Source organism: Falco rusticolus, chromosome 1 (genome assembly GCF_015220075.1).
Source record: "Falco rusticolus isolate bFalRus1 chromosome 1, bFalRus1.pri, whole genome shotgun sequence".
NCBI classification, from domain to species: Eukaryota; Metazoa; Chordata; class Aves; order Falconiformes; family Falconidae; genus Falco; species Falco rusticolus.
This window is the reverse complement of record NC_051187.1, coordinates 35,085,729-35,111,368: the sequence shown is the minus strand read 5'-3', so window position 1 is coordinate 35,111,368 and position 25,640 is coordinate 35,085,729. Positions and strand designations below refer to the sequence as shown.

At 37.0% G+C, this 25,640-nt stretch overlaps 1 protein-coding gene across 2 annotated transcripts in view; it reads right to left on the bottom strand.

Annotated features, from left to right (window-relative positions):
* MED13L (mediator complex subunit 13L) overlaps positions 1-25,640 on the bottom strand; it is a 204,275-nt gene that overhangs the window by 160,929 nt on the left and 17,706 nt on the right. For both annotated transcript variants that reach the window (XM_037387908.1, XM_037387817.1), the window contains one exon: positions 19,966-20,203. In XM_037387908.1, coding sequence (XP_037243805.1) covers positions 19,966-20,203 — 238 coding nt within the window. The remainder of the gene's footprint in view (positions 1-19,965; positions 20,204-25,640) is intronic.

Genomic DNA, 25,640 nt, shown 5'->3' with positions numbered 1-25,640 from the left:
CTGTCCGCCCTGAACCTTTTGCCCACCAAAAAGTTCCTTCTGATTGGACATCGGGAGACTACCGATACCAAAAATGGATCACTTGTTGGTTTCTTTCATGCTCAGCTATGGCATGAACACAAGCAGCAGGTCCTGCTGACTGAAGAGGGCCTGGCCCCATCACTTACACTCCACACAGGTTCAGCTGGCACCAGGCTCATCTTTAAAGACTAGACTTTTCTTTTAGGATAGAATCACCTAGTGTCCCCAAGAATTTCCAAGCTTAGATTAAGATAAACACTGTTTAAAAAATATATTAAAAAAAAAGGGGGGGGGGGGGGGGGGGGGACACGACGGGGGGACAGACACAGACACGACACACAAACCTATGATATATTCTTAATGAATTACACAACCAATCTAAATTTCATTGAAGATGAAGAACAGTAAGAATAAAATCTAATGAACCAGCATACTCTCTCTCGTCAGCCTCTTCAAGGCTAGAAGACTAGAAGAAACAACTATCATGTATGAAGACAAAGTGACTGCTACAGTACAAAATCTGACAGCCATATACTTTCTTAATTACTCTCAATTATTGCCTAAATGAACCAGGGATTCTGGTTAATACAGAATAGTAAGATTACCACAAAGAAGATGAAACCAAGTTAAGAAAGTCAGCTTATTCAAATACACAAGTAGGAACTGAAAAGGAAAAAATATATTTTACTTTGGCCTCCTATAATGCTTCAACTCTCCTTTCCTAGGACCATTTGAACTTATTTCACCTAGAAAATTCTCAGCTATCACAAAAATCTTAAGACATTGGTGTCGTTCTTTATCCTTCTTGCCCAATTTTTGTGGCACTGCAGTTTTTACAGGTCATGGTCTTTCAATTTATATAGTTCAAATATGACATACTGCGTGGGGAACACTTTCAGACTTGTGGTATAAAACAAGTATATGGTGGATGTTCTCTGGACACTTATGACCTAAGTGTCTCTTACATGATTTCCAGCTATAGCAAGGAACTACAGTTGATCACACAGGTGATTCCCTCCTCATTCCCCTTTATTTGGTACTAGGGGGACCACACTGGGAGTACTGTGTCCAGTTCTGGGCTCCCCAGTATAAGACACACACAGACAAACCAGACCAAGTCCAAAGGGCCACAACAGTGATTAAGCTATGGGAGTACCTGTCATACAAGGACAGGCTGGGGGACCTGCAACTGTTTAGCCCCGAGAAGAAAAGGCTTGGGGGCATCTTTCATTGTGTAGAAGTATCTGATGGGAAGGAATTAAGAGGATGGAGCCGGACTTCCCAGCGTGATCCAGTGATGGGACAAGAGGTAACAGGCACAAACTGAAATGAAAGAAAAAACTTTTTTACTGTAAGGTTGACTGAACACAGGCTCCCCAGGCAGGTAGTGGAGTTTCTACCCTCAGAGATATTAAAAACCTGACTGGACATCATTCTGGGCCACCTGCTCTACTTGACCCCGCTTTGAGCAGGAAAGTTGGACTAGATACCCAGACGTGCCTTCCAACCTCAACTACTGATTCCATGATAACGTACCTTCCTAAAATATTAAACAGTCACTAGAATAAAAGGGGAAAATAGTCATCAGAAAGGATAATAAGCTTTTTTCCTCCTCTGTTACATGTTCAAAACTACCACCGTGAGCAGTCTTAATTACTGAATCGCCAAGTCTTAGGGTGGCAGTTTTAAACATAACTTTCCTTGTATTTAAAATGCCATTCAATGCACACCATCACGACTTTCAAGCCAAACCTTTAGTATTCTATTAGACTCAAAAGATCGATTGCTACATAAAAAGCCAATTTTCAAAGGCTCTGAGATGCTTTAAGGTATAGGCAAGCACCTAGCAGGCCTGACAAGTGTCGTAGACATCCAGCTTCTATCAAAGATAACCATTAATCAAGACTTATTGCTATACTATCAAAGGTACATAAATGCTTTATGCTGAATAGTAAGAGGTTTTTAGCTTTCTTTTCTTTATCCCGAAGAACCCAGAAGATACCCCATTACCTTAGGTCTAGCAAACACACATGAGATGAAATTAGGCCATCTACAGCCCAACAAATTTTTTTTTGTAAAGTAATAGGGAGGTTCTTAAAGTGACAAACCAAATTAAACAACGGGTATTTTTATTTTAAAGAGAAAAATAAGTCAAGTTAACATGTTGTCCTCCTCTTCCAACACAATTACAAATCTGCATACCAAGAGCTGAGAAGTTATCATCCCTGACTATAAACTCACTATCATTAATAAAACAGAATTCATCTCCACAATGGTGTTTTTTCCACTCTGTTCTTTCTTAGTATGTACTGCTACACACACACACACACACACACACAAAGCACATCACCTCCTGCAACTGAGTTGAGAGACAGCTAGAAAAAAGAAAGATATACACTACAGGATCTAGTAGTAAGGAAGAGTGATATACAAATCACACTGTATAATAAAAAGGTCAGTTGATCCTGGTTGTGAGTTAATACACCTATGATCATTCACAAAATACAGTGTTCTACAGACACTTTACATGCCATACATTCATAGGATTTAAAAATAAAAAGACAGCCACAGAAAATAAATCTACAAGCCCATCATTCACAGGGTAGAGAACTCTAGAGAACAGTTTTACAGAGTTTAAGCTCAGAAAGGTTTACACATTCACACTGCTTTATACTTCCTGAAAATGTTTACTTAAGTTGGTATTTTCCATTACTGTTGCAACTCCTGTCACTTGAAACATTACAGTAACAGACCCCCTAAAGTATCAGTACAAAGCCAGAAACAAGACAAAGCTTAGAAAGAACATAACCAATTTTGATGTCAGAAGACACCTGTACAAATACCCTTTCTAAAGGAGAAAAAAAAAAACACAACCAACCACCTTTAAGTGAAGAATAACCTCCCAAAACATAAAAATTAAACTGAAACAGTCTAGATAAAAACAAGGAAGTTCAAATGAACTTATATTGCATAATGAAAGGATTGGTTTATTTGTTATCTACAGCGATTTTTTCCTAAGACAACATTCACTACAAGACAAATATTTAATATCACTCAAAAGCAACAGTCACTGTTTAAAGCTGTTCTGTTAGACCAACAACTCTGTTAACCAGCCAGTGTTTATAAGAAAAACGTGCTTTTTATATCAGACAGTTTGTGCTAACTCTGCAACATTTACAGTTCAGTACACTCTGTACCAATGGTACTTGCCAGAAATTCAGAGCTCCAAAAGCATTTTGCTATTCGTTAACTATTTCTTTCAAAATAAAAGAACTAATCACAGTATTTTGAAATTCTCTTCACAAATATTTAACAAAAAATTAATTTGCCTAACAAAAATACAAGACTAATGTAAATGAAATAATAGCAAAATAATTTAAACTACGTAAATCACATAATCTGATGTTTTAGTTTTAATTCAAAACAACAAGAAACTAACCATTACCACATTACTTGCAAGACTAAATTCAAGAGAAATCCAAGAGTCAGTAGTAAAGGCTTCTTGTCTTTTCCCAACTCTATTTCAACTGACTAGATAACATCCAAAAGACCTTTTACATTCTAATTCTGTAGTGGCGCATATTCTTTTTATACACAGTAAATATTGATGAAATGTTAAAATATTCAGCAACTTTAGAAGAGATGGGTAGTTTAATGAAAGGGCCAGGAACACAGGCATTCCCTCACATACAAGCACAACACTAAAGTTCAGAGTAGAAAAAACACGTTTGGCATCACAAAGGAAATATACATCCACACTAACAATCCACACAGCTTCAGTGGCTGCATTCTCTCCTCATGCCGAGAAACCGTGCCTGAAACATGAGGACTTTCAACATTTGTGTGTAATTTCCAGGCATTTGGCAGTCTACACAAATGACCACCATAAGCCAACCCTGCAGCAGACCAGCAGGGTAACACACAATCAATTCAATGCATCCTGGATTCATCAGGTTTATTGTACACATGTTGAACAGACTTTCCTTACGTGCACACAAAGTCCGAGATGCAACAAATCTCTTACACACTCAGATCAATGTATGCGACAAATACACATTGTCACAACAAATGGTGTCTCTTGAGGGAAAAAGCCACCAGGAACTAATGCCACCCATGCAATACACCCACTGTAGGCAGACCACATTATCACAGCAGCATTTAGGAAGCATAAATACTGGGCAACTCTGATCACCTATATCTTACCACTCTGCAAGTTCTGGTATATGCAAAACAGATTCGTTTTGGCAGCAAGGAAGCAGAGAACCGTTGCCCATACATGCTGAGATATGCCATCAACCCCAAAAGGGTCTGAACTGAAGGTTCATTGTTTAAACTAATTTAATGCCATGCATGCTGAGGGCTTCTGGTCCAGCCGAAACAAACTCCCCAATTTCATATAGTGTGGACTACAGAACCTTTAACCCCACTGCTTTAATCTACTGAACTGCTTTTATTCCACAGAATTACTTACTAACATAGATATCACCTCTGAATTTACTTTAACAGAAATCTGATAATGTAATTTCTGTTTAAGATGACTGTGCCCTAGCACTTCTGCTGTGTCTCACCCTCTTGACTTGGACACTGCACAGGGCAGTCAAATTCTTTGCAAAGCTTCCATTAAATAAACTATCATTACATAAACATAGCTACGTTTTCACAGTACATATATTTCTGAAAACTCCCTTTATACACTGGTCAGCTGCAACACTGAACAGAAGCTACAACCAAAGTTATGGTAGACGGCAAAGTTTTGTGACTCCAAAGTTTCTGTATGTTTTTCTTTGGTTGCAAAATTCCATATTTCTGATATATGATAGCGATTTACAACTGCAAATGCTCAACATGCTACAGTGACAGACTGAGACAATACTTACTGAGTGTTTTGCTACATATTGACAACAACCATGGCAAATAAAACTTGAGTCTTTGTACTCTGAGTGCACTCTGTATTCTTTTCTAATACATTTATACAGGGTAACTTACCTCCATCAGTTTTCTGCAAGCTCTATATATTTAAAGGCTTTCAAAAAGTTACAGTTCAAGCAGGCTTGTATTTTTTTTTAAATTTTATTTTATAATCTCATCCCAGATGTGGCATCAAATGCACACAGTGGGATTATCTTCCTCAAGCATTACTTTGCAGAGGTTGTTGTGTCATTATCCAGCATTCTTAATCACATGAGGATTAGCATGCAGACTTAGCTGGAAGTAGTGTGAGCAACAATAAAAAAGGACATTAGTTATGTGCTATTCTTAAACAATTCTACAACACCTCTCCTCCTTTTCCCAATTTTCCCCTGCTACCAGAACACAGAAAGACAAGGCTTGCTTATCACTTCACCTTAATCATTTATCATTTGCATTGCTTACTTGTTTATCATAGCACAATACAATCATGGACCAACTCCTTCCTCCTCAGTCACACATCCTGGATAACTTAACGAGTTAAAGTGCTGAGGAAACTTAAGATAGAGTGGCCAGGGAGTAAATGCTAAATGCAAAAGCAGGCACCTTGGCTTGGCTAAGGTACCTTTGAGTTCCTGGTTACAGTCAGGTCATCAGCTAAAAATCCCAAAGCAAAAGTAGCCACTAGTATAATCTAGTCTTACAGCAATCTACTGAAGAGTTTACAAATCACTGTAAACAGCCAGATGAGAGCTACAACTTATATGAGAGATTCAACATTCAGGTAGAATTTCATCAACTCCATTAGGAAACACCAGGATAAAAACAACTCCCACTTGTAAACCAAGCAAACAAGGTGGCCTAAACTGGTTTATTTTCCTCCACAGATCTCCAAAGACAGGTGTTGTGAGAGTTGTCCATTTCTATCATGGGTCCTGCGAGTTACTGTTCTTAAGCCAAGACTGCTTAATATGCACAACACTGATACAATCACAGAAAGCCTCCTGACTAACTGCACAGGCAACAAGAAAAGTAATTTTTGGAATAGTCATTCATTATTCATCATAACAGGTTAATTTAAATGGCTGCCTGGGATTACGGAATCACAACTCTACAAAATTCAGAAATTGCATTGTCAAGCGTAATACGCAAAACTTCAGGCAAGAAAAAAAAATGGATCTGCTGACAAAATAACTTCAAGCCAGAAGAGGAATGAAAAACTATAGCTGTGGCATATATGGACTAGCACTAATGCAAATTAACAGAAGTTTGTTCTAGCATGAAATTATGAGACAGTATAATAGTACAAAAATCTTATTATATGGAGATCATTTAAAAATTAATTTACAGAGGAATATTGCATAGTTACTACTAGTTATCATTTTGAATGCATTAAAATCTTTAGTTCCCCAGGCCAATATTTAAAATAAACAAGAAGCATCAAGCAAACACAACCACTTCATTAAAGTGATTACATAAACTCTCAAAACAAGACATAATTTGAATTAATAGTAAAGATAAAACTGAAGTATAAACATATGGTAAAGTATGAATCTTATAAGAAGAATTAGGTGAGCTGATGATATCACATACCAAACACCTGACAATTTCATTAAATACAAATGCTCTCCTCTTGATATGACATCACACATGATTAGCAGTTAATACTTTAAAAAATCCGACTGATATCAAGCTAACAAAAAAAGTAGTGGAAGTCTTAACAGTTGCAGGGATTTTGCAAAGAAGCAGCAAAATTTGTATCTGAAACTACTACCGATGCAGCCAAAAGCACACATGTCAATACCAAATATTATTTGTTCCAATGACGAATTATTCCACTCTCTGAAAGAACAGCTGAAGAGTCACTGCCTTAGGTTACATATCTGTTATTTCTGCTATAAAATGCTGCTCTCAAAATTCCAGTACTGTAGGCTGAGAGCTGCTTTCCCCATGCCACGTTCCCAAGGGGAGACCCTGAGCCCATTAGTTACATAAACTACTTCTATAGTCTTACTCACCTCAGTAGGTCATCTAAATATATGCAGCAAGATTTAAAAACTGCAGTGCAATCAAAGCACTTTTTCTAGAACAGAAGAGCTGACAATTTATAGGCTATTCAGTTTTGCATGCTTTTACTAGGCTAGTTAGTTGAAAGAAAATGCACACATAATTACTTAATCCCATTAAAACAAAGACAAATGACAGTACAAAACTACAGAGCTCAGCAATTTGAGCAATGAAAGATTCTGAACTAACATAATAATGAATCATGCAGCCTTATCAGTGTGCAGCTCCTTCCACATCCCTCTGTTATTTCAGCTAAATCAGCATCATGTTTGTTGTATATACCATTCAGCTATATAAAATGGTATCTTTAATAATGAATAGCTACCATAGATTTTCCAATGTATGAGTAATCCAAGGTCTCTACTTTTTCAGTCAAGTGATTACATGTCAATTAGCTAAGCAATTAAACTCAGATGAAAATACTAAAAAGTCAGTTGCTTCTTCCAAAATTTGGCGAGGACACGGGAATGTAAGCAGGAGGCCTACAGAGATAGCAAGTGGTAACTTGTGTTTGGTTTTCTGCTTTTAATTTATCTACTATGGCACTCCTACAGATTTTGTATTTTGGCCAGTTTTGAGTTCAGAAACTTATTTTTAACTCCTCCTATTCAGTGCATTATGTTAACAGACAAAATGTAAACTGTACTCAATGAGGGAAAGAAAAAACAAACGTCCTTCCTAGAGGATATATAACACAGGTTTGCTGGCAAGTTTATTACTTGGGCATAAATAAATAAAAATGGAAAATAACTGTAAAACCACAGAGAGGTGAAAACTGAACTCATGTAGATTCCCATTCAAGTTACTTCCTCAAAGACAGTAATTGGTTTTCTTTATACATATATACGTATATTTAATTTATCTATAACTTATGATCTTTTGGTTAGATTGTTAGCACACAATAATCTGAGCAATTAAATTTGAGAAATTGCTGTAACACAGGATCAGCCATAGTAAGTGTGGAGCATGTCAGCACAAAGTTTTGACACCTGTCTAGAACAGGACATGGAAGTAAACAATGAAAAGTGCTTATGTGTAATGTTTGCTCCCCAATTTTATTTTGTGGGCTTACTGAGAAACCTTCAGGACAAGGCCAGGCAGGAACTCATATAGCAGAAAGGGAGGCGTTAGTAATTTGAGTACCATAGTCTACTTCTTTTAAAACTAAGCAGTAACAATCTTGCAAGGAAAACATTTTTCTTCCCATCTTCCACACCTTAAACCTGTGGTTTACAGGAAGGGAAAAAATAATAAAAAAATAATGCAACCTACAATCTGGTTTAGTTTAAGAAAAAGGCAGGGAGAGGATGACTGAGCAGTAATTCTACATACATCTGGGAGAGCAGATACGTGCCTAGAAGTTAAACATTTCAATGGATAGCTTCTCCAAGTACAACGTCTCTCTAGAGAGATCCCTGAAACACATTGCTGTTTATTATTCCCAGCTTTAATTCATCTGCTTATTAGCTCCTGAACAAATTACTTCCCAAAGAGTGGGAAAGGGAACAGATGAGTGGGAACTCCTCCATTTGAACTGTGTAACTCTTCTGGGTATAAACTCTAGCTCCGAGTTTGCGCAGATTCTAAGACAGAGGATCAGAGGACCTTACTTCAGCTGGAAGCACCAACAAGCCAGCAGAGAAGCAGCACCAACAGCATTGACATCAATTCCAGCTACCACTTTGCATTTTTAGTGTGTCCTATTAAATATCCCAGCACTTCATTTATCTCAATCCTTTCTCATATTGCTGAATCGTAACAATTCACCCCCAAATATACAGCTTCTGCATATACAACACAATAGTTCAATATACTGCTATCTACATAAAGAGATGCGGTTTCCCACATGAAGCTTTACGGTGATGTTCAACACAACACACAGCACAAAGGTGAAACAGCACAAAGGTTTAAATAGCTTGTCAGGCTTAAAATTGAACAAAGAACGCTTCCTTTTCCAGCAGGCAGAATTGTATCAGTCTCTTGCATATTTTTTTTATTTGTTCTGAAGTGATTTTTACCATGAAAAGGAGGTAACTTCACATGAGCAGCTAAGAAGTTACAGCATATATATCCTTTTACCTTACTGAAACAAACAAGGAAAGAACCACCACCTTTACCTTCCAGGTGTTATATTAGCTGCATCTATTTCTTTTGCAACGACAATAAATCTTGCTTTCATAATTGCTCTTACTATGTTGGAGCAATGAAATTTTTTACTTCATTCTTCAAAGAAAATCAGAATTGGACTACCAATTGAGGGCTGCTAAAGACATCAATAGACTCCTTGAGTTCTAAGTTACTCAAAATGTAAGGCTAGAAAAAAACAAAAATAAAATATTTCAATAAGCCAATTGCACGCTAAAGCAAACCTGTAAAACTTGTGTCAGAAAACACGTATTTCTCTTGATAAGCAGCCTTTTAAAGTGGCAGAATTCCCAGGCACATTCAGGAATCACTGGAAAGAGCAGGATTTTCAGTGAAGCCTTTCATCATTCCATCACAACCCAACATAATCCAATACCATATCCATTGCTTAACCAGAGCAGAGAAGATCAAACACAGAAGCCATACTTGCTCTATAATCACACTGCTTATTGCCATCACAATATCAGAAATGGCATCCTTTTCATACATGAGGCAAAAAAAAAAAATTACAGGAGAGAGAAAAAAACCCACACATTTCACCTTCATTTGCCTTAGAGAACAGATGCCATTCAATTTAGTTGACATATGTTGCAAAATATTGCACAGCACAAATTTTACTAGAACTCAGAAGGGGCCGAGAGATTTAACTTCCATGCCCCAAGTGGTTAACTAACTTTCCAGAACCATAAACACATAAGAATGTAAGCTCTCCTGCAGACAAAATAATGATGTTCATACTTCCCATCTCTTTAGAGAGCATTAAAGAATACGCATTGAATTCTTAAAGCCATTCAACTTTAAAAAACCCCCACACCCCACACAAAAAAACCCAACAAAAACCACTGTACAATACCTTCATCACCTGTGATCTGGAGTTTCCCTTGACTGTAAAAAAGATATTACTTATGTTTCAGAAAGACAGAGCAACTAGAATGTCATGAAACCAGTTAACTATAAAAGAAAAATGGTTTCTTGAAAAGAGTTGCTTCCTGGATCCCTGCTTACAAACTGCCATACCTGTCACCCTCTATTCTCCCTTCTGACACCAAGTTTATCAATATACACTCCTTAATATAGGAACTTCACATTTATATTTGTCCAGAAGTTTCAGGTGCTAACTTTGCCTTGTTATTTGTTACTCTCCACCCATCAATTTATTACAAAAAAAAAAAAAACAACAACAACAAAAAAAACCAAAAAAAACCCAAAAAACCCCCACAACATTTCTGTTTGACTCCTTTGGCTCACTGCCTATTCCAAAGCAAAAAATGCCCATGTTTTTGTGAAGAGACTGGCACATACTGTATTATTAAAGAACAGAAATAAGGACAGTAAAGGTCTTTTAGCAAGGATAACTATTTTCAGACCACTGGGTTTTCATGCTGAGACAGGTACTTCAGCCCTGTAGCAGCGGGCCACTAAGGGGGTACACCCAAGTTGAATGGTGCTAGAGCACAGAAGTAGCAGTGGTCTCATTCCAAATCAAAATTACAGATGGTAAAAGGCAGAAGCAAAGAAAGCAAGCCAAGGGTGTGATGCTCCACACCTTGTCACCAGTTGTCACAGAAGCAGAAACAGTGACCTGTCTCACACCAGCCTGTACCTGAACTAAGAGAATACTAAGGTAACTGAAATGCACTTGAATGACTAAAGGGAACACAATAGTCAATTTTACAATATCTGAGCACAGGTAGCTTTGTTGCACATTATGCTTACACTGCTTAGCTGAAAATGAAAAAGTCTGAAGCATGGTTTAGGTCAACAAGAATGTAAAAGTATTTCAGTAGTGTGCCTTTCCTCTAGCATACACTTTTCCTTCAAACTACTTAAAAATTCAGTATTGAAAAAAATCAATTTAACACTTTCACTGGAAGTCTAAGTTTAGTTGTTATTATGCGAGTGACACAGTTGTTTGGTTTTTTACAAAAAGGAACTAATATTTAACTAACAGCAAAACTCCACCCTTTTCCTATTGAAACCCACAATTCCCATGTGCAAAGAGCAAAGATAAGAATTCAGTCTCATTCTTAAGCTATTCCATGTACTACAGCTCATTTGTTTTGCATTTGCTCCTCCTCTACAAGAATATTTTTGTTCGTTTGTTTGCATATTTACAGCATACTGTTTTGGAAATTACATATTACAACTTATGCATGCCTTGAAGTCTGTTTCCTAATGTTTATTTGAAACTACATGTTTCAAAGCCTTCATTCTCAGTGTACCACAGTGATGCTCAAATTTCATGGCTGATCACTGACACACTGAACCATATATCAAACCTTAAAATTCCCATATATACATGTTTCTAGGTATCCAATGAACATGTAATAGAGATTACTGTCAAGTCCTTGTGCATATGTATAATTAAGTCCACTTAAAATGGAACTACTCTCACAACTGGGGTACAAGAATTTTTTATCAAGATTTATAACCTTTAATAGGAACATTAAAATAAAGAAATTAACTCTTATGTAATAGAAAATATACCTTTCTAAAGAGACTATGGGTTAACTTCACAAGACGTATGTTTCTATGTTTTCCATTTGCAATCCAGTAGCACGTGTTTGTCACTATAAGATTATTATTCTGAAAATGGAATTACCAAAATGCAATTGTATACAAAACTGTTTTAATTATATTTTTTTAAAGATGGCATTTAATCTGTTTTAAAAAGATGAAATTTACCAGTAAAGCTTGTCCTGTGTTCTTAGGATTACTCAGTACATGAAAATACAAACATCAGTAATGAGCTCTATTAATGCAGATTTCACTTCAAGCTAACTTAGATTTACTTCACACAGTTAAGTGAGTTCATTTCACTGGAAAAAAAAGTAAAAATACCCTGAAGCAAAACACATCAACTACGGTGGATGACATTGCCCAACACACTGCTGAAAAATAAATTTTACTGATTGGATTTTTTCCTTCTCCCCCCCCCTCAAGCAGCACTTTTAAAAATACAGTCTTTTAATGATTGTTTAATTTTCATATAACTAGAATATAAATCCTTTACCTACTGCTTTGCTGCAGCTGCAGTATAATGTCTCACTTTTCATGGAAAAAAACTAATTACGTGGTTCACTGAGTTGCCTGTGGTAACACATCAATTTTATTTACATTCAAAAGTTGGACTTCAGTTTGGTCTCAACACTCTAGTTAATTCCAAGCACACTTTATACAACAGTTCTCTCCCATTCATTAGTAAAACCTCACTCTAGCTTTTATTTGAAAAGGATTCTGAGCTATTATAATCTTGTTTCAGATTTCCAGCACTTTCTGTGCACCATTTTTGCAGGACCAATACTATTCTGCCCTTAAATGTATACGGTTTGCTATGAAGTCCAGTCTTACCGAAACAGTTCTGCAAAAGAATCATTAAATGGTCACTACAGAATGTAGCTCTTAATGTTTCACAATGAACGCCAATTCATTTTTCCACAAAAACACAACAGAAAAACAATAACTATTGTGTGGCCAATAAAACTTAAAGACTAATTACTCAACATTTCAACTATTCCAACTTAACTAAGCGTGTATTTTGAAAGCAGGAAGATTAACAGGAAAAAATTATGATATTCAGTAGAGAATTTCTTGGCTTCATCTTCCATCAGTGTCTTCCCCTCAAACTGTTTTCAGAAGGTAATTTGTTGCAAATAACAGTAAAACCTCCAAATTCCCAAATACGAAAAAGATTTAAAATGTTAACTTTTGAGAGATAAAAAAATAAAATAGAAAGCATATACATATGACCCTTAGTTAGATTTCATATTTTTTCTGTTACCTTTAGACTTAGATATTGCAGATTGTAAAAAGGGGGGAAATGCCGTATGTTAGGAAGGCACACCACTGACTAAAATCGATGAGTTCATACATGCCATATATATTGATTTGATACTACTCTGAACACTGAGGTTCATTGTTAATGTTGAGACGAAAAAACATTGAAGAAAAGATTTAAGGTAAGTGCAATCTGATTTCTAAATGGGAAACTCAGATTTGATTGCTTTTTTTTGTAAGCTACTCATACCCTTGTTGCCTATAACCATAAACCAATTTTAAAGTAAAAAGAAGGAAGAAGTTGGGGTGTTGGAAAAAATACTTATTTTAAAAAGAAAACAAAATAAAATGAAGACATCTTGCCTGGACACAATAAGGCTCTTGTCAACTTCATGTGTATAAAAGGAGTTGGCATTTTCCCATGAAGCAGTTCCTTAATCCCAAATGATGGCATAATAACCTCATTTAATATGCCTCCTTAAAAGAAAAAGTTTATTTTGTCTAAGCTGAACTTCAACTGGCAATCACTGGACACCAATTAACAGTGTCAAATATAAGGGTCATAGAACAATTCTGCAAGCTGAGAAAGTATGAATTCACTTCTAAATCCTATCTCTTCTCCAAAAGAATGTAAAAGTTTAACTTGGTTTTCACGTCTCTGAAAATAATCTATGCTAGACAATTAAGAAAATGGAAATTACTTATCTTATTAAAAGTAATCAACCCAGAAAAAGACTTTTCAGTAACTTAATATTCCAATAAAGTCTTCCGTCGTATGAACCTACTTTCTAATTCCACTCTTAACTCAAGAACCAGCAATTAACCATTTTCAGATTTCACTTCAAATTATTAATAAGTGGTACTCAGCTGCTTGATATTTGTAGCTTCTTTTTAAAACTGAAAGCCTTCAAAAATGCTTCCATTTCAGCTCCTCTGAGATTCCTTTTATTCCTTTTTTGTAAACTGCTTTTCCATACATTAGCTGGCCTCATTCTAAATAATACTGAGCATAACAATAGTTATGGGTTTTATGTAGTTATCTAGAGCACATAAAACAAATTGTTGTAATACACATTCCATGCTTGTACACCCTTCAACTAAGCCTATCAAAGAAGGAAACATGGAGATAACCTTTTGGTAATTTCAAGAGAGTATCAAAGCCAGCCATAAAGCAATTTCAGCAGCAAAACACTCCCTTCTTTCCCACTTCCATAATCTTATAATAGAATGAAAGATTTAACAGCACTTTCATTAAAAGCAATACTATTAATTTGTATACCCATTTTGCAGGAAGGGGTACTTATGTGAAGCAATACATAAAATCAAGAATATTTAAAGTATTTGTTTTGACAGACAGGAATGTTTTCTCATTCAATAATTAACATAACTCACTACACATCTTTTTTTATCTCCCCAACTCCTTACAACTACAGTAAACCAAACAGAGTACCTTGAAAGAACCTTAAACAGACTATTTTTAAATGAAATGGAAGTAAAGGAGACTTCTCACTCCTTTATCCTCTTTTATATTAGCAGGGGGGGGAAAAAGATGTCTTTTTTTTTTTCCAAAATTCAAGTTTTCCATTATTTTTCTTTACATCCCTAACAAATACTGAAAAACACCATCTAGCTAACATTTATAGGTTGAACATTTACTTAATGTAGAAGACTTAACTTGTAAAATAAACTTTGAAATCTGGAAGTTTGTCAGTGAGTATCAAGAGCCCTACCTAGCTGTAATAAAAACACCTAAACTGAGCTCTGGCAAGTTATTCTTCTCAGGAAACATCCTTGAAAACATACCTGGCATGCTCTGTTTTCACGTAGGTGAAAATCTAACCATTCAGGTAAAGAAACAATAGCAGAAATTAAGTCTGGGCTACAACTATATGGTCTAAAGGGGATTTACAAAAGGTCCTTCTTACAGCTAACATTTTTTCCTCAACTTTTATCAGCGCATGGGGATTACAACCACATTGGCCTGATATGCCAAGAATTTATAAACAGGAATGAACTGAAGGTCCATGTTCTCCTGTCACAGATCAAGTTTTAACTACATTTTTAAACTTCCCAAGCTGTGAATATCATGAGCAGTAACAATTTACCTTATTAATTCAAGATAATCCACTCTTCCTAAGAGTTTCCAATAAAACTCTAATGTTCTACATGCAATGTAGTACAAAGTTTATTAGTATCTTTTCCGGGGGGAAGCAGCTCCAGCAACTCAATGGATCAAGTGCAATATACCAGACAATACATAAAAAACAAATGGTTTGGCTCAAAAGAATTCAGCCCACAGAAAAAAAGTAACTTTCCCCCAAAAGTCTTTCCCCTTGCAACAAAAAAGTTGCACAGAAATAACTGTTAATCTGATTTGAGAGGAAAATATCTTTAAGTTAATTTTAAGTGAGAGTGAGTCAAGAGTTAACTGCAACTTTACCAGCACTTCAAGGATGATTGTCCCAAGAGTAGTAAAGTGCTAAAATTGTGTTTATTTTCTCTCAAGGAGCTTTGTACTGTTAGGCTTCTATTTTGAAACTATATGATGAAGCACCTGTCACAATATGGGGTTTTTACTTCTGTGCTATGCATTGCTGAGGCCAGCAGTAATGGCTGGAGGGTACAGACATGTGTCTGGGGGTTCTTACTGATGCCTTAAGTTCCTCATATTAGTTTGTCTTGTTCAGAGGAAGACACAATGGCAACCCCAAACGCCTACCAGAATCAGCGATTAGAAGCAAACAAGCCATTAAGTTTCTAGTTCTTTGAATGAAACTGCATCCTTATATCAAATACCAGGAACTTACTTATTTTCAAGATACTGTCTAACCTTCTGACAGTCTCCAGAGTCCATCTCCAGGGTCATGTTTACAGTCACCAAAACTATATTCTCAGTAGTGCTACACATCATAATCCCTGCATTATTCCTGACAAGTCAAGTATTTTGTACCACAGATGCAACAAAGCTGAATATATCCATAAACTCAATATGCAGATTACAAGTTTATAGACAAAACTGTCAGACAAGTTTTCTTTGGAAAAGCAGAGAAGGCAACTAAGGAACAGGTATGACCTGCTTATAATCTATGTGGAATGCAGAGGGTACAAGGCAGGTGGGTCAGAGAATAGAAAAAAAAAAACCACCCACAAGAATCAAGTATAAATTCTCTGTGGTGCTCCAGATGGCATTTGGTCACCAAATGCAAATGACATCACTACAGCTTGCAAAACTACAACTTCCCTGTCCAAAAAACCTGCCAACAGTAGATACTACCTCGTCTCTATTCCTTTTCTTCTGCATGATTTAAAAGAAAACCCAAAATACAAACAAAAAAAAATTATGGGAAAAGGTACAGCAGCTGTAACACTTGTCAAACCTCTTCAGGTAGTAGTATCGTTAAATAGCATTTATCTCTGAGAAAACAGAGCTTCCACAAACTAAAACACTCCCAACTTCTCAAAAAATACACTCAATTTTTTTCTCCCATTCAGTGACCCCATACCAATTAGCTTTTTTCAATTGGGACAGAATAAAGATCTTGCATCTTTCTTAATTTTAAATTAAATCATAATAGAACACAGAACACAACAGCTACGGCTGGCAGGAAAAAGAAATGTAGGAGTATGTGCAAGAGACACACCTATGAAATTCACAGCTGTCTAGCTAATCTAACTACTTAACTGATCTATAGCTGTTCTGCAAATAATTGTTTTTACTTAATCTCCCATGACAGCATTATAATTACCTACACAGTTTTGGAAAGCTAATAGCTAAACAACTGTTCCTAGTACCTGCTGTTTAGAACTACTAAGTTGTTTTCCCTATGACTATTTAAAATGCTTTTATTAAAGGCAGATTGCTGCTTCCAAAAGCATCTATCTTGAATGTTATAAAGATAAGGCAACCCACACAGTTTGTAGAAAAGTCTCAGTCTGTACTTCCCATTTGTTTAACAGAAGTACTAAATGTCACACAATATTATTTGAGTGAGACTCTGTTACTCAAAAAGATCAATAGTTCTAATTGAGACTTGAATGAATAAGAGATAAAGCCTTAAATTTAGAAGTTGCCACTGAATTTTTATTACCCTAATAAAAAGTTCACATTTAAAGCACAAGTCCTAGGCAGCAAAAGAGAAATTCAAAACATTGTGAGCAACTTCATACTTGGTAAAAATTAATGATCTTACTAAAAGCCATTATTTCCTAAAGTTCATACATCTCAAAAGACAGGATTTGTAAACCTGAAAATGTTTTGGATATACCCTAGTCTTTCACTTGGATTTGCAGTACCCCATTTCTGGGAGGTGTGCTCCTAAATGTCCGAGTACAATCACAAAACCAAAGCTCTGGTCATTGAGCTGTAAGTTACTGACCACAGTGAAAATCCAACCTGTACAAAAAAGATTTTAAGCAGTTTATTTAATGACTAGGTTATACCAAAACAAACAGCATGCTATAGTGGCTCAGCTGTCAGGCAAGTCAATGACTGTGCTTCAGTAACTTACCTATTTTCTGTTTGTACCCAACATGCAAAGTCCTTTATATCGTCAAGGGCATGTAGACTCAAGAAACCAACTTCAACTATCAAATATTTCAGTACTGTGGTCTGCTTATACAATAAAAAGCAAAATAACCTTGTTTCTTCTTCTTCTGCCTTGCTACTTGCATGAAACATTGAACACAGTGTCCTTCATCATATTTCACGGAATCAATGTACATAAATGCCTCACTCATTCCAGCAGAATTTGATGTTCAGTATTTTGTCAATACTGATGTTTCAACTCTAGAATACTACTAAAGAGAGCAAGACAGCCCTATCAGCAGTAAAATTTATAACACTTTTACAATTTACATCACTTTGAACTATTATCTGATAAGTCACTTTGAGGGTTTCAATGTGCTTTTAATATAGAAGTAGTAACCTATCATTATATGATTCACACACACTACAAAGAATACCAAAACCTGCAGTGGAAGGAAGCAGAAAAGGAGATAATTCCCAAATTCTTGTAGGGTCCTGACAGCAGGGGCGTATTTCATCTTTTAATTATCACGTATTTTATTCCCCTAAATGAGTTAGGCAGTGCTTTGTCCATCTCCAACCTCAGCTTCGCACTTCTTCACACCCCTCTGTACAACCTTTTCCTTTGAGATTTTCCACTTAAATTAGAGACAGCACCGCAAATAAGCATCACTCAATGACAGTGCTATTGTACCAGCATAGATATATCTTCTTGTATCTTTTGTGTTGTGAAACATACTACACTGAGACTGTTTTTACTGGAGTGATACTGTTGCTGTTGACATTTAAAAAACAGTGCTCTTGCAGACAATTTTCAGACTTCATTGTACTAAAAAGTCACTGTACTGAAGGCTTCATCCCAGATGCTTCATAAAATTTTGGAACAGGCAAAAAAAGGTCTCAAAGTTATGCTATTCTCCATTTGCTATACTCTGTCCCATACTATACTCAAGCAGATTCAGCTATTCATACATTTAAATGCTTCACCATACTTCCAATCGCTGGAAGTAGCATTATATTGTAGTAACCAAGATGTCAGACATAAACAAGCTACATCAATTTACAACAGAAACAAAAGCTATCACCTGCAACTCCCCTCAAATAAAAAGACACTTAAGTCCCATATACTGCATTTGAAATATTAAATAAACTGTATTTCACAAAAAGAAAAGCATATATTATTAAAGATTTGCTGGGTAAGTAGAAATATTACCCATGCCTTCATTCAAAACAGGTGCCTCATAAAAAATTAATGTCAGTGGAATGGCTCGGTGCAGCACTTCTGAGCAATCTATTTAATTATACATGATCACATAACTACCTGCATGAAATACGCCTGAAGATACACAGAGTGTTTCATATCTGTGATTTCACAAGCTATTATTACCAAATAAACAATCTGGTATTCATGAATGTATGAGGTTTGTTACAGTCTGAAGATAGGTGGTTAGAACAGGGTAATGAGTAAGAAAGCAAACATACCATAACCCAGGACCAACACAGTGTGGGGTAGAGGCAGGGGGATAAAGGACACCTAAAGCACACTGGACAAATACAATATTCGATATATTTGAACTAGCATACAAGTTTTATCACCAAGTAATGAGAAAGTCTAAAGGCTTACCAGGATGAAAATTTATTGAAAAAAAAACCAGGAACTGATCCTGATTATTGGTTTGGGTTGTTTTTTTTTAATTACTATTATTACTCCAGGATTGGTGAACTTCAGTTATTTTCATTCAAGACACCAAGTGGTAAAATAGAGGTAAAATTCATGCAGTCTAATAAGGCATCATTTAAAAGTCAATGTTTTCAGACAAACTAGGTTTACTCATAACAACTATACACCATTGAAAAGAAATTAATATATAGTGGATAGAGTCAAATCCAAAAGGGATCATGACAGGTAAAGTTGGTTTCGTTCTATCATTTTAAGGCTACACATTCTGGAGACACTAAGGACAATCCAATTGCATAAAACTTACAATCACTTGAACTTTATTGTTACCACCTTCGCCCTACCTTTCCTTTCCTTCCTTTTATTACATTCACTTGTTGCAGCTTGCCTCCATTTATGCTCAAATCCTGTACCATGACCAATATTGCAAGTTCTGACCTTGCAGATTTAGCTGTGGTGACATGGAGTATACCCGCCTCTACAGTACAGGTTTTTTATTCCTTCAACTAGTACCTTATGCTAGAGTTTATTTTTATTATTATTATCCTTTGAACTAGATTTTACTCTAATTTTACTGTGCATCCGAGATGTCACACAAAAAAAAATAAATCTAAGTAATGATGTTGGATGCAAGTCTCCCAAGTTCATTTAGCATTTCTTTTTGCACATCATATGCAGATCACTTGCAGCAGCAAAGTCAAATTTGCAAGCTTTGTCTTTCCCTTTAGGTCTTAAAGACACAAATTGTGACAAAAATCACACATGGTAGCAAGTAATGACAAAGATCCTTTTTCACTGGAAAAAATATAAATACATCAAGAAACAATGAAAGAGAGAAACTTACTGTGCAGTTCACGATGTATCACATCTACAAGATTTGGTTCATCTCCCCACCAGAATATCCATAGTTCCTTACAATCCGGTTTGACGTCACGGCGCCACACACAAAGCAAATTGGCCTGCAAGCAGCGGATGAAGCTGAGCAGAATTGGATCATCCTGTGCTGGGGCTGAAATGATAGGGCCACAGTCCCCATGACCTTCAAAATTGTACCTACGCCATTTGATGCCTGTGAGTTCAGCCTACGGAGAAAACAAATGAACGCAAAAAAAGACATTAAATCACAATTTCAAAATTTAGTTATGTTCACAGTATTGGTTTGTTTCATTTTCATTGTTTAATTCCTAGAATTTAGCTCTAAGCAGCTGAAGTTAAAAACTCCTCCTGTTACCATATTTTCCTCTTTTCTGACCTCAAGGAAAAAAAATTTAGAAACAGTACTAAAGAAACCTGGCTTACCCTTGCATTTAGATTTTTCACCACAACTTGAGACATTTCCAGCAGATTCATTCATTTCTAACCTCACTGTTATCTTATTGTAAGCTTACAAGGTAGAAGGAAAAAAGCAGGGAGAGGGAATAAGGCCCGTTCCCTACATACTTGGTGGTCACGTGAGTCCAGCGTCAGCCCAAATGTTGACCACTTGAAAGTCACAAACAGAAAGTACTACCGGACATAAGTGACTTGCTGAAAACGGTGAAATACAGTTTCATATTGTGATGTTACAGGTTTACCAAACATGCTTTTTACTTTTATTTTGCTCAAATGAACAAGAACAGAATAAGGAAAGCTGCCATTTACTGTCTCTTGACCAGACAGAATTCTCTTATTAACCATCAAGGAAAAATAAAAAGAACAGTGAAATGGCCACCCAGACATTTAGGGAAAATTTTCTTCCACACAGGTGGAAAATTCTTAAGGAATGCAAGTGTCCCACTGCATAGCAGTATGAGTAAACAATTGCCAGAGAAGAAGCTGCCAAAGTACTCAAACCATGAAACAGTTGGCAGCTAGAACCAGGTCAGCAAAGAAAACGTTCTAATGGGGTTTTTTTATTTCTTTTCATCTTTAATAGCAGATACTCACAGCTGTCACATTCAGTTTCCCTTATTTGAAACATCCAGATTGTTACCTTTTTATCTACTTCTGTTACCCTACAGATCACACTCTTCCTCTCCCCTCCCCAGCCTGCTGCCTGGTTTCCCCTCCTGCTTTTTCCCCAGTTTCCTAGGATTGTTGCTCCTCTCCACTGGCTCTGGGAGCCTGCCCAAGACACACGGGGGAATATTGTGTGAGTTTTAGACTAGCTAGCATGAGCATCATTATCAAATAAAGACATGGTATGTATATACTCTGTGTTCACAGTGGGCTTGTACTCTAGTTTCTTTCTAACCCATGTTACCACATTCTCACTGCTGTTAGTCCCTCACTACTTCATTTACAGTATTCACATCTCCACCTTGCTGCTTAAAAATAGCCGTGTGCTCAGGTCTACAGTGGTCCCGCAGGAAAAGCCAGCTGGTCTACAGGAACAGGCTGCAAAAACTCAAATACAGTACCTACACCTTTGACGAGAAGAGTCATTGCCAGGGAGAAAAGACACAGCAGTGGCAACACTACCTACAGGAACGCTCACCCCGCGAAAGTAATAAATTAGCTGTATCTAAACTTTCCTTTCTCTGGACAGTACATATCAAAAATACCAACAAGGGTGATTTTTTACTCCTAAAGAAAAGAAAACATTTGCAAATCACATACTCCTATTTTCATCATCTGCACAAGGGCATTTAACCTACTGGCCTACACCACTCCTCCAAAACACATACTACATGTCTCACAGAAGGATTTCCCCTTTCAAATTCACAAACTTTGCTCATTTAGAAGTTTAAACTCTAAAATTTACTTTCCCTCACCTCTGGAAAACTGGAAGCAGGCTGTTACTTGTTCCAGAGCTAGCTGGTTCACTATGAGGAGCTAAAGGTGATGTTCATCATGCCAACACCACAAGCAAAAAAGCACTTGTATTTCTTTTATCTTATAAATATATCTTCTAAAACAGTTTCACCTCATTCCACCTGTACAGTGCCTAGCACAGGCGGCTTCTGGCCCATGACTAAAGTTCCTGTGACTATGCCTCAAGGGCTATTTCCCCAAACACTGATTATCCAGATTGCCTATTTAATTCTCCTCTGAAGAGGCCTCATCAGGCACACAGGAATAGAGTAGCGGACCTCTGCAAGGAAGGGGAAAAAAACAAAACCAATAAAAACCTAACAAAACACTAAGCAGCAGTGAAATTGTTTTTACTTTTTGCATGCCCCTCAACCACCAGCCACCTTCAGCTCCACATTGCGGAAGCAATACTACCATCATGTATCATGTCAGCAGGACACCAGCGGTGGTGAAATCAGACAGTACTGGATCATCCCTGTTGAAGATTTCTACAGCCAGCACTATTGCTTTAGCACCCAGGCAAAAATGCTGATTCTCCATTCAAAGTGTTGAGGAACTACAGAAAAGCAAATCAAGAAAGATAGTCAGGACTGGCTGAGATGCAGAGCACGTATGCCATGTTCCTGGCACAAGAGGGCACGGCAATGGGGGAGGAAGAGGCAAAAGGGAAGGACAACATTTTTTTTTTCACAGTAGGGTGCTGCATAGCACTGGAATACCTCACATGTTACATAATATTCTAGGAGAAAGTACTCACACGCACTCCTCCAAAACATCTACATCTGTTCCACATGGATCTCTATCTATAGCGTGGAAAAGGAATGTGCAGTTTCCAAAACAATATAATGAATATGACTAGGAATCAGAAAACACCAAAGATTAGTACCAGCATAGGCAACCTAGGAAAATAAATACCTCTTTAAACATTTATGTCATAATGCACCAGGAACATATGGCAAGTCACACGGAACATTGAATAGGAGGATGACAAAAACAAAACCCCCGAAACCCCAACTGATCAAAAAAAGGTTACTCAGCAGCACCACTCACTTGATCAAAGCAGCAACAAGTAGAGATCAGGTGTTTGAAACAGCAGGCAAGCTCTTGCAACCTTCTGGCAGCTCAGAGGTATCAACCCATAACATCCTATCCATACTATGGATGAAATATAGTCAAGAAAAGCACAGAGAAATCAGCAGAGCCGAATCCAATCTAATTCTACACTAACAAACTTCTGAAGTGTCTAATTCTACAGTCTATGAGGACTAACAAGCTACTAGAGCTAACCAGGATCACTAGTGACCACCTGCACAGAAAGTGACTCTTAAGAAGAGACAAGTACTAGGGGTTTTGAACTTAGTAGCAGCATAAAATGAGAAGTCACACACCGTTTCCTGGTCAAAGTTGTAGAAATGTGATTCAGTGCATTTATTTGGATATGTCTGTTTCTGTTTAAATTTTTAATAGGTAAGCATCAATACTAATCCTCAGAACTTCTATATTTTGTCCTCATGTTAATTAAAACTGAATTCAAAGAAGATCTGAATCCAGAAGTAGCACACAAGAGAAGATTGCACCAGGAACACTTACATATATTCTATGCCTCTACAGATATTTTGTGTAAAGTATTTAACACACTATAGGGAAAACATCTGCAGCCACATGAAGTTTTTTTTAAAAAAAATACTTTATTTAAAGAAACAAACATTACTAGTTTTAAAAGGGCTCATTCTGCAGCAAGGTTTTTACAGACAAGACAGCCAATGGCCTATGGTTCTGGTGACTGCACTGAAGAACTAAACGCGGTTTCATCTATGCTTAATCAGCAGCAAACACAGGCTGCTACCAAAATGGCAGCCTCTCCCTCATCCCCAGCCACGCATTTCCATCTCCCTGTCTGACACTAGATCTGGTGATCATGCAGACATTAGGTGAATGGGTTTGGTTGGAATCAGTTCACCAATTTAAAGATGAGAAACAAAAAGAACGAAAAACATCTATCAGATCAGCACACTGACAGCTTACCCTGCAGCCACATAATCACTAGAGCAGACAGGAGTGAGAACACACAGATGAGAGCAGCAGTGGAGTGGGATCTCCCCTTTCAGTGACAGCTCCAATCAGATAAAACAGAACATTAAAATTGCACACAGAGACTGTTGTTAATGTACACCTTAAACCAGCACAAGCAAGCACTGGTGCCAAAAGCAGTGCTGGACTGGCCTGCCTTCGCTGCATCAGTCACCTGCTCCTGGCTTTACCACTACTTCCACTTTACCGCAGTGCTGCTGTTTGCATGGATTCACACAGAAATGAACTGACTAAAAATCAGAAATATTACATTAAACTTTTTCCCCCTACTCAGATTAGTCCTATACCCAATTCATTACATAGCCACAAAGATGCTTGTACCAGTAAGACAGCAGACAGCAAAGCAGGTCAGGGAGTGTAGAGCTGCTCTTTTTAGTAAGGCTCCTGGTTTTAAAGCAGCCTGAAATACTCACTGAGATAAAAACCAAGATCGCTAACCTGAGGACAAAACTGTAACCATGCCATTTTACTTACGGCTGGTTAGAAATGAATACAGAACAAAGCAGAAGTCTTGCCAGGCGATGTAATCTATTATGTTTCTTGCATCTTTTCCCATATGTGTAGTCTTAGCTTATTATGGTTGCTACAATGTTCTTTACACTAAAAAGCCTGACAAAAAAAAGAACTTAGAATTACATACTATTAACCAACATTGTTAGTAAATCATGCGTAACACAAGAGACCTTTGCTTTGGTTTCTAAAGGAACATATGTTTTGGAGGACTGTGAAGGGTTGAACTCAGATAAGAGGGGCCTTTTAAAAATTTATTTTTTTCTAAATTCAGTTAACTGAGATTGGACACAGAATAAAGCGTTTGTAAGTTGCCCACTCTAAATACACTGGGCTAAGCCTGTAAGGAAACAGAAATCAGATCTCTCTGTTTAACGGTACTATCCAAAATCTTTACTAACATTCAACTTTTTACAGTAAAATTCCCAAGACACAGAAAGATCTGTTTCTGATGTATTCAAAATCAGCTATCAGGGTAGCAGAGTGCATTCAAATGTCAAAACTCCATATAGGCATCTAAAACCACCCAAAACATAACCAAGAGATAGGCAGTAATGAAAACAGCCATGCCAAGGCTTTCATTCGGAAACATGGCCACTGAATGTCATTTATAGTCCTTTGAAAAGGACTGCAAACACAGGTTTCCTTCCACCTAGGTGACTGTCTTCACAGTTAAACAGCTTCAAAACAAATGAACTAAGAGTATTCAAACCTCTGATATCCCCTATACACACAAGCAAGCAGAAGAAAGACAGAAAGCAAATTAGCACTTTCTTTTACTACCATTAGTCTGATGCTCTAAATACAGACACCATTGAATCTATCTGCAACAGCTGAGGGCTGTTGCCATTTTAACTCCAGGACAGCATCCAGAACCGTAAATTCCTAGTAGAAATAAAACCTAAGCTCTGATTCTTCTTCCTCCCTCAGGCTTACATCAGAATAACAGACAGGCAGGAAGGGTCTTCTGCTGATCTCCTAGTGCTCCATTCACATTGGCAGCGTTTAGGCTGCTAAAAATCACAATTCCCCAGTAACATTTCACACTGCACAACTTGATTCTGGCATGCTACCAGCAACCCTGAAGATATAATTAGTGCTGTGTAGCCACTGTGACTATTTTCC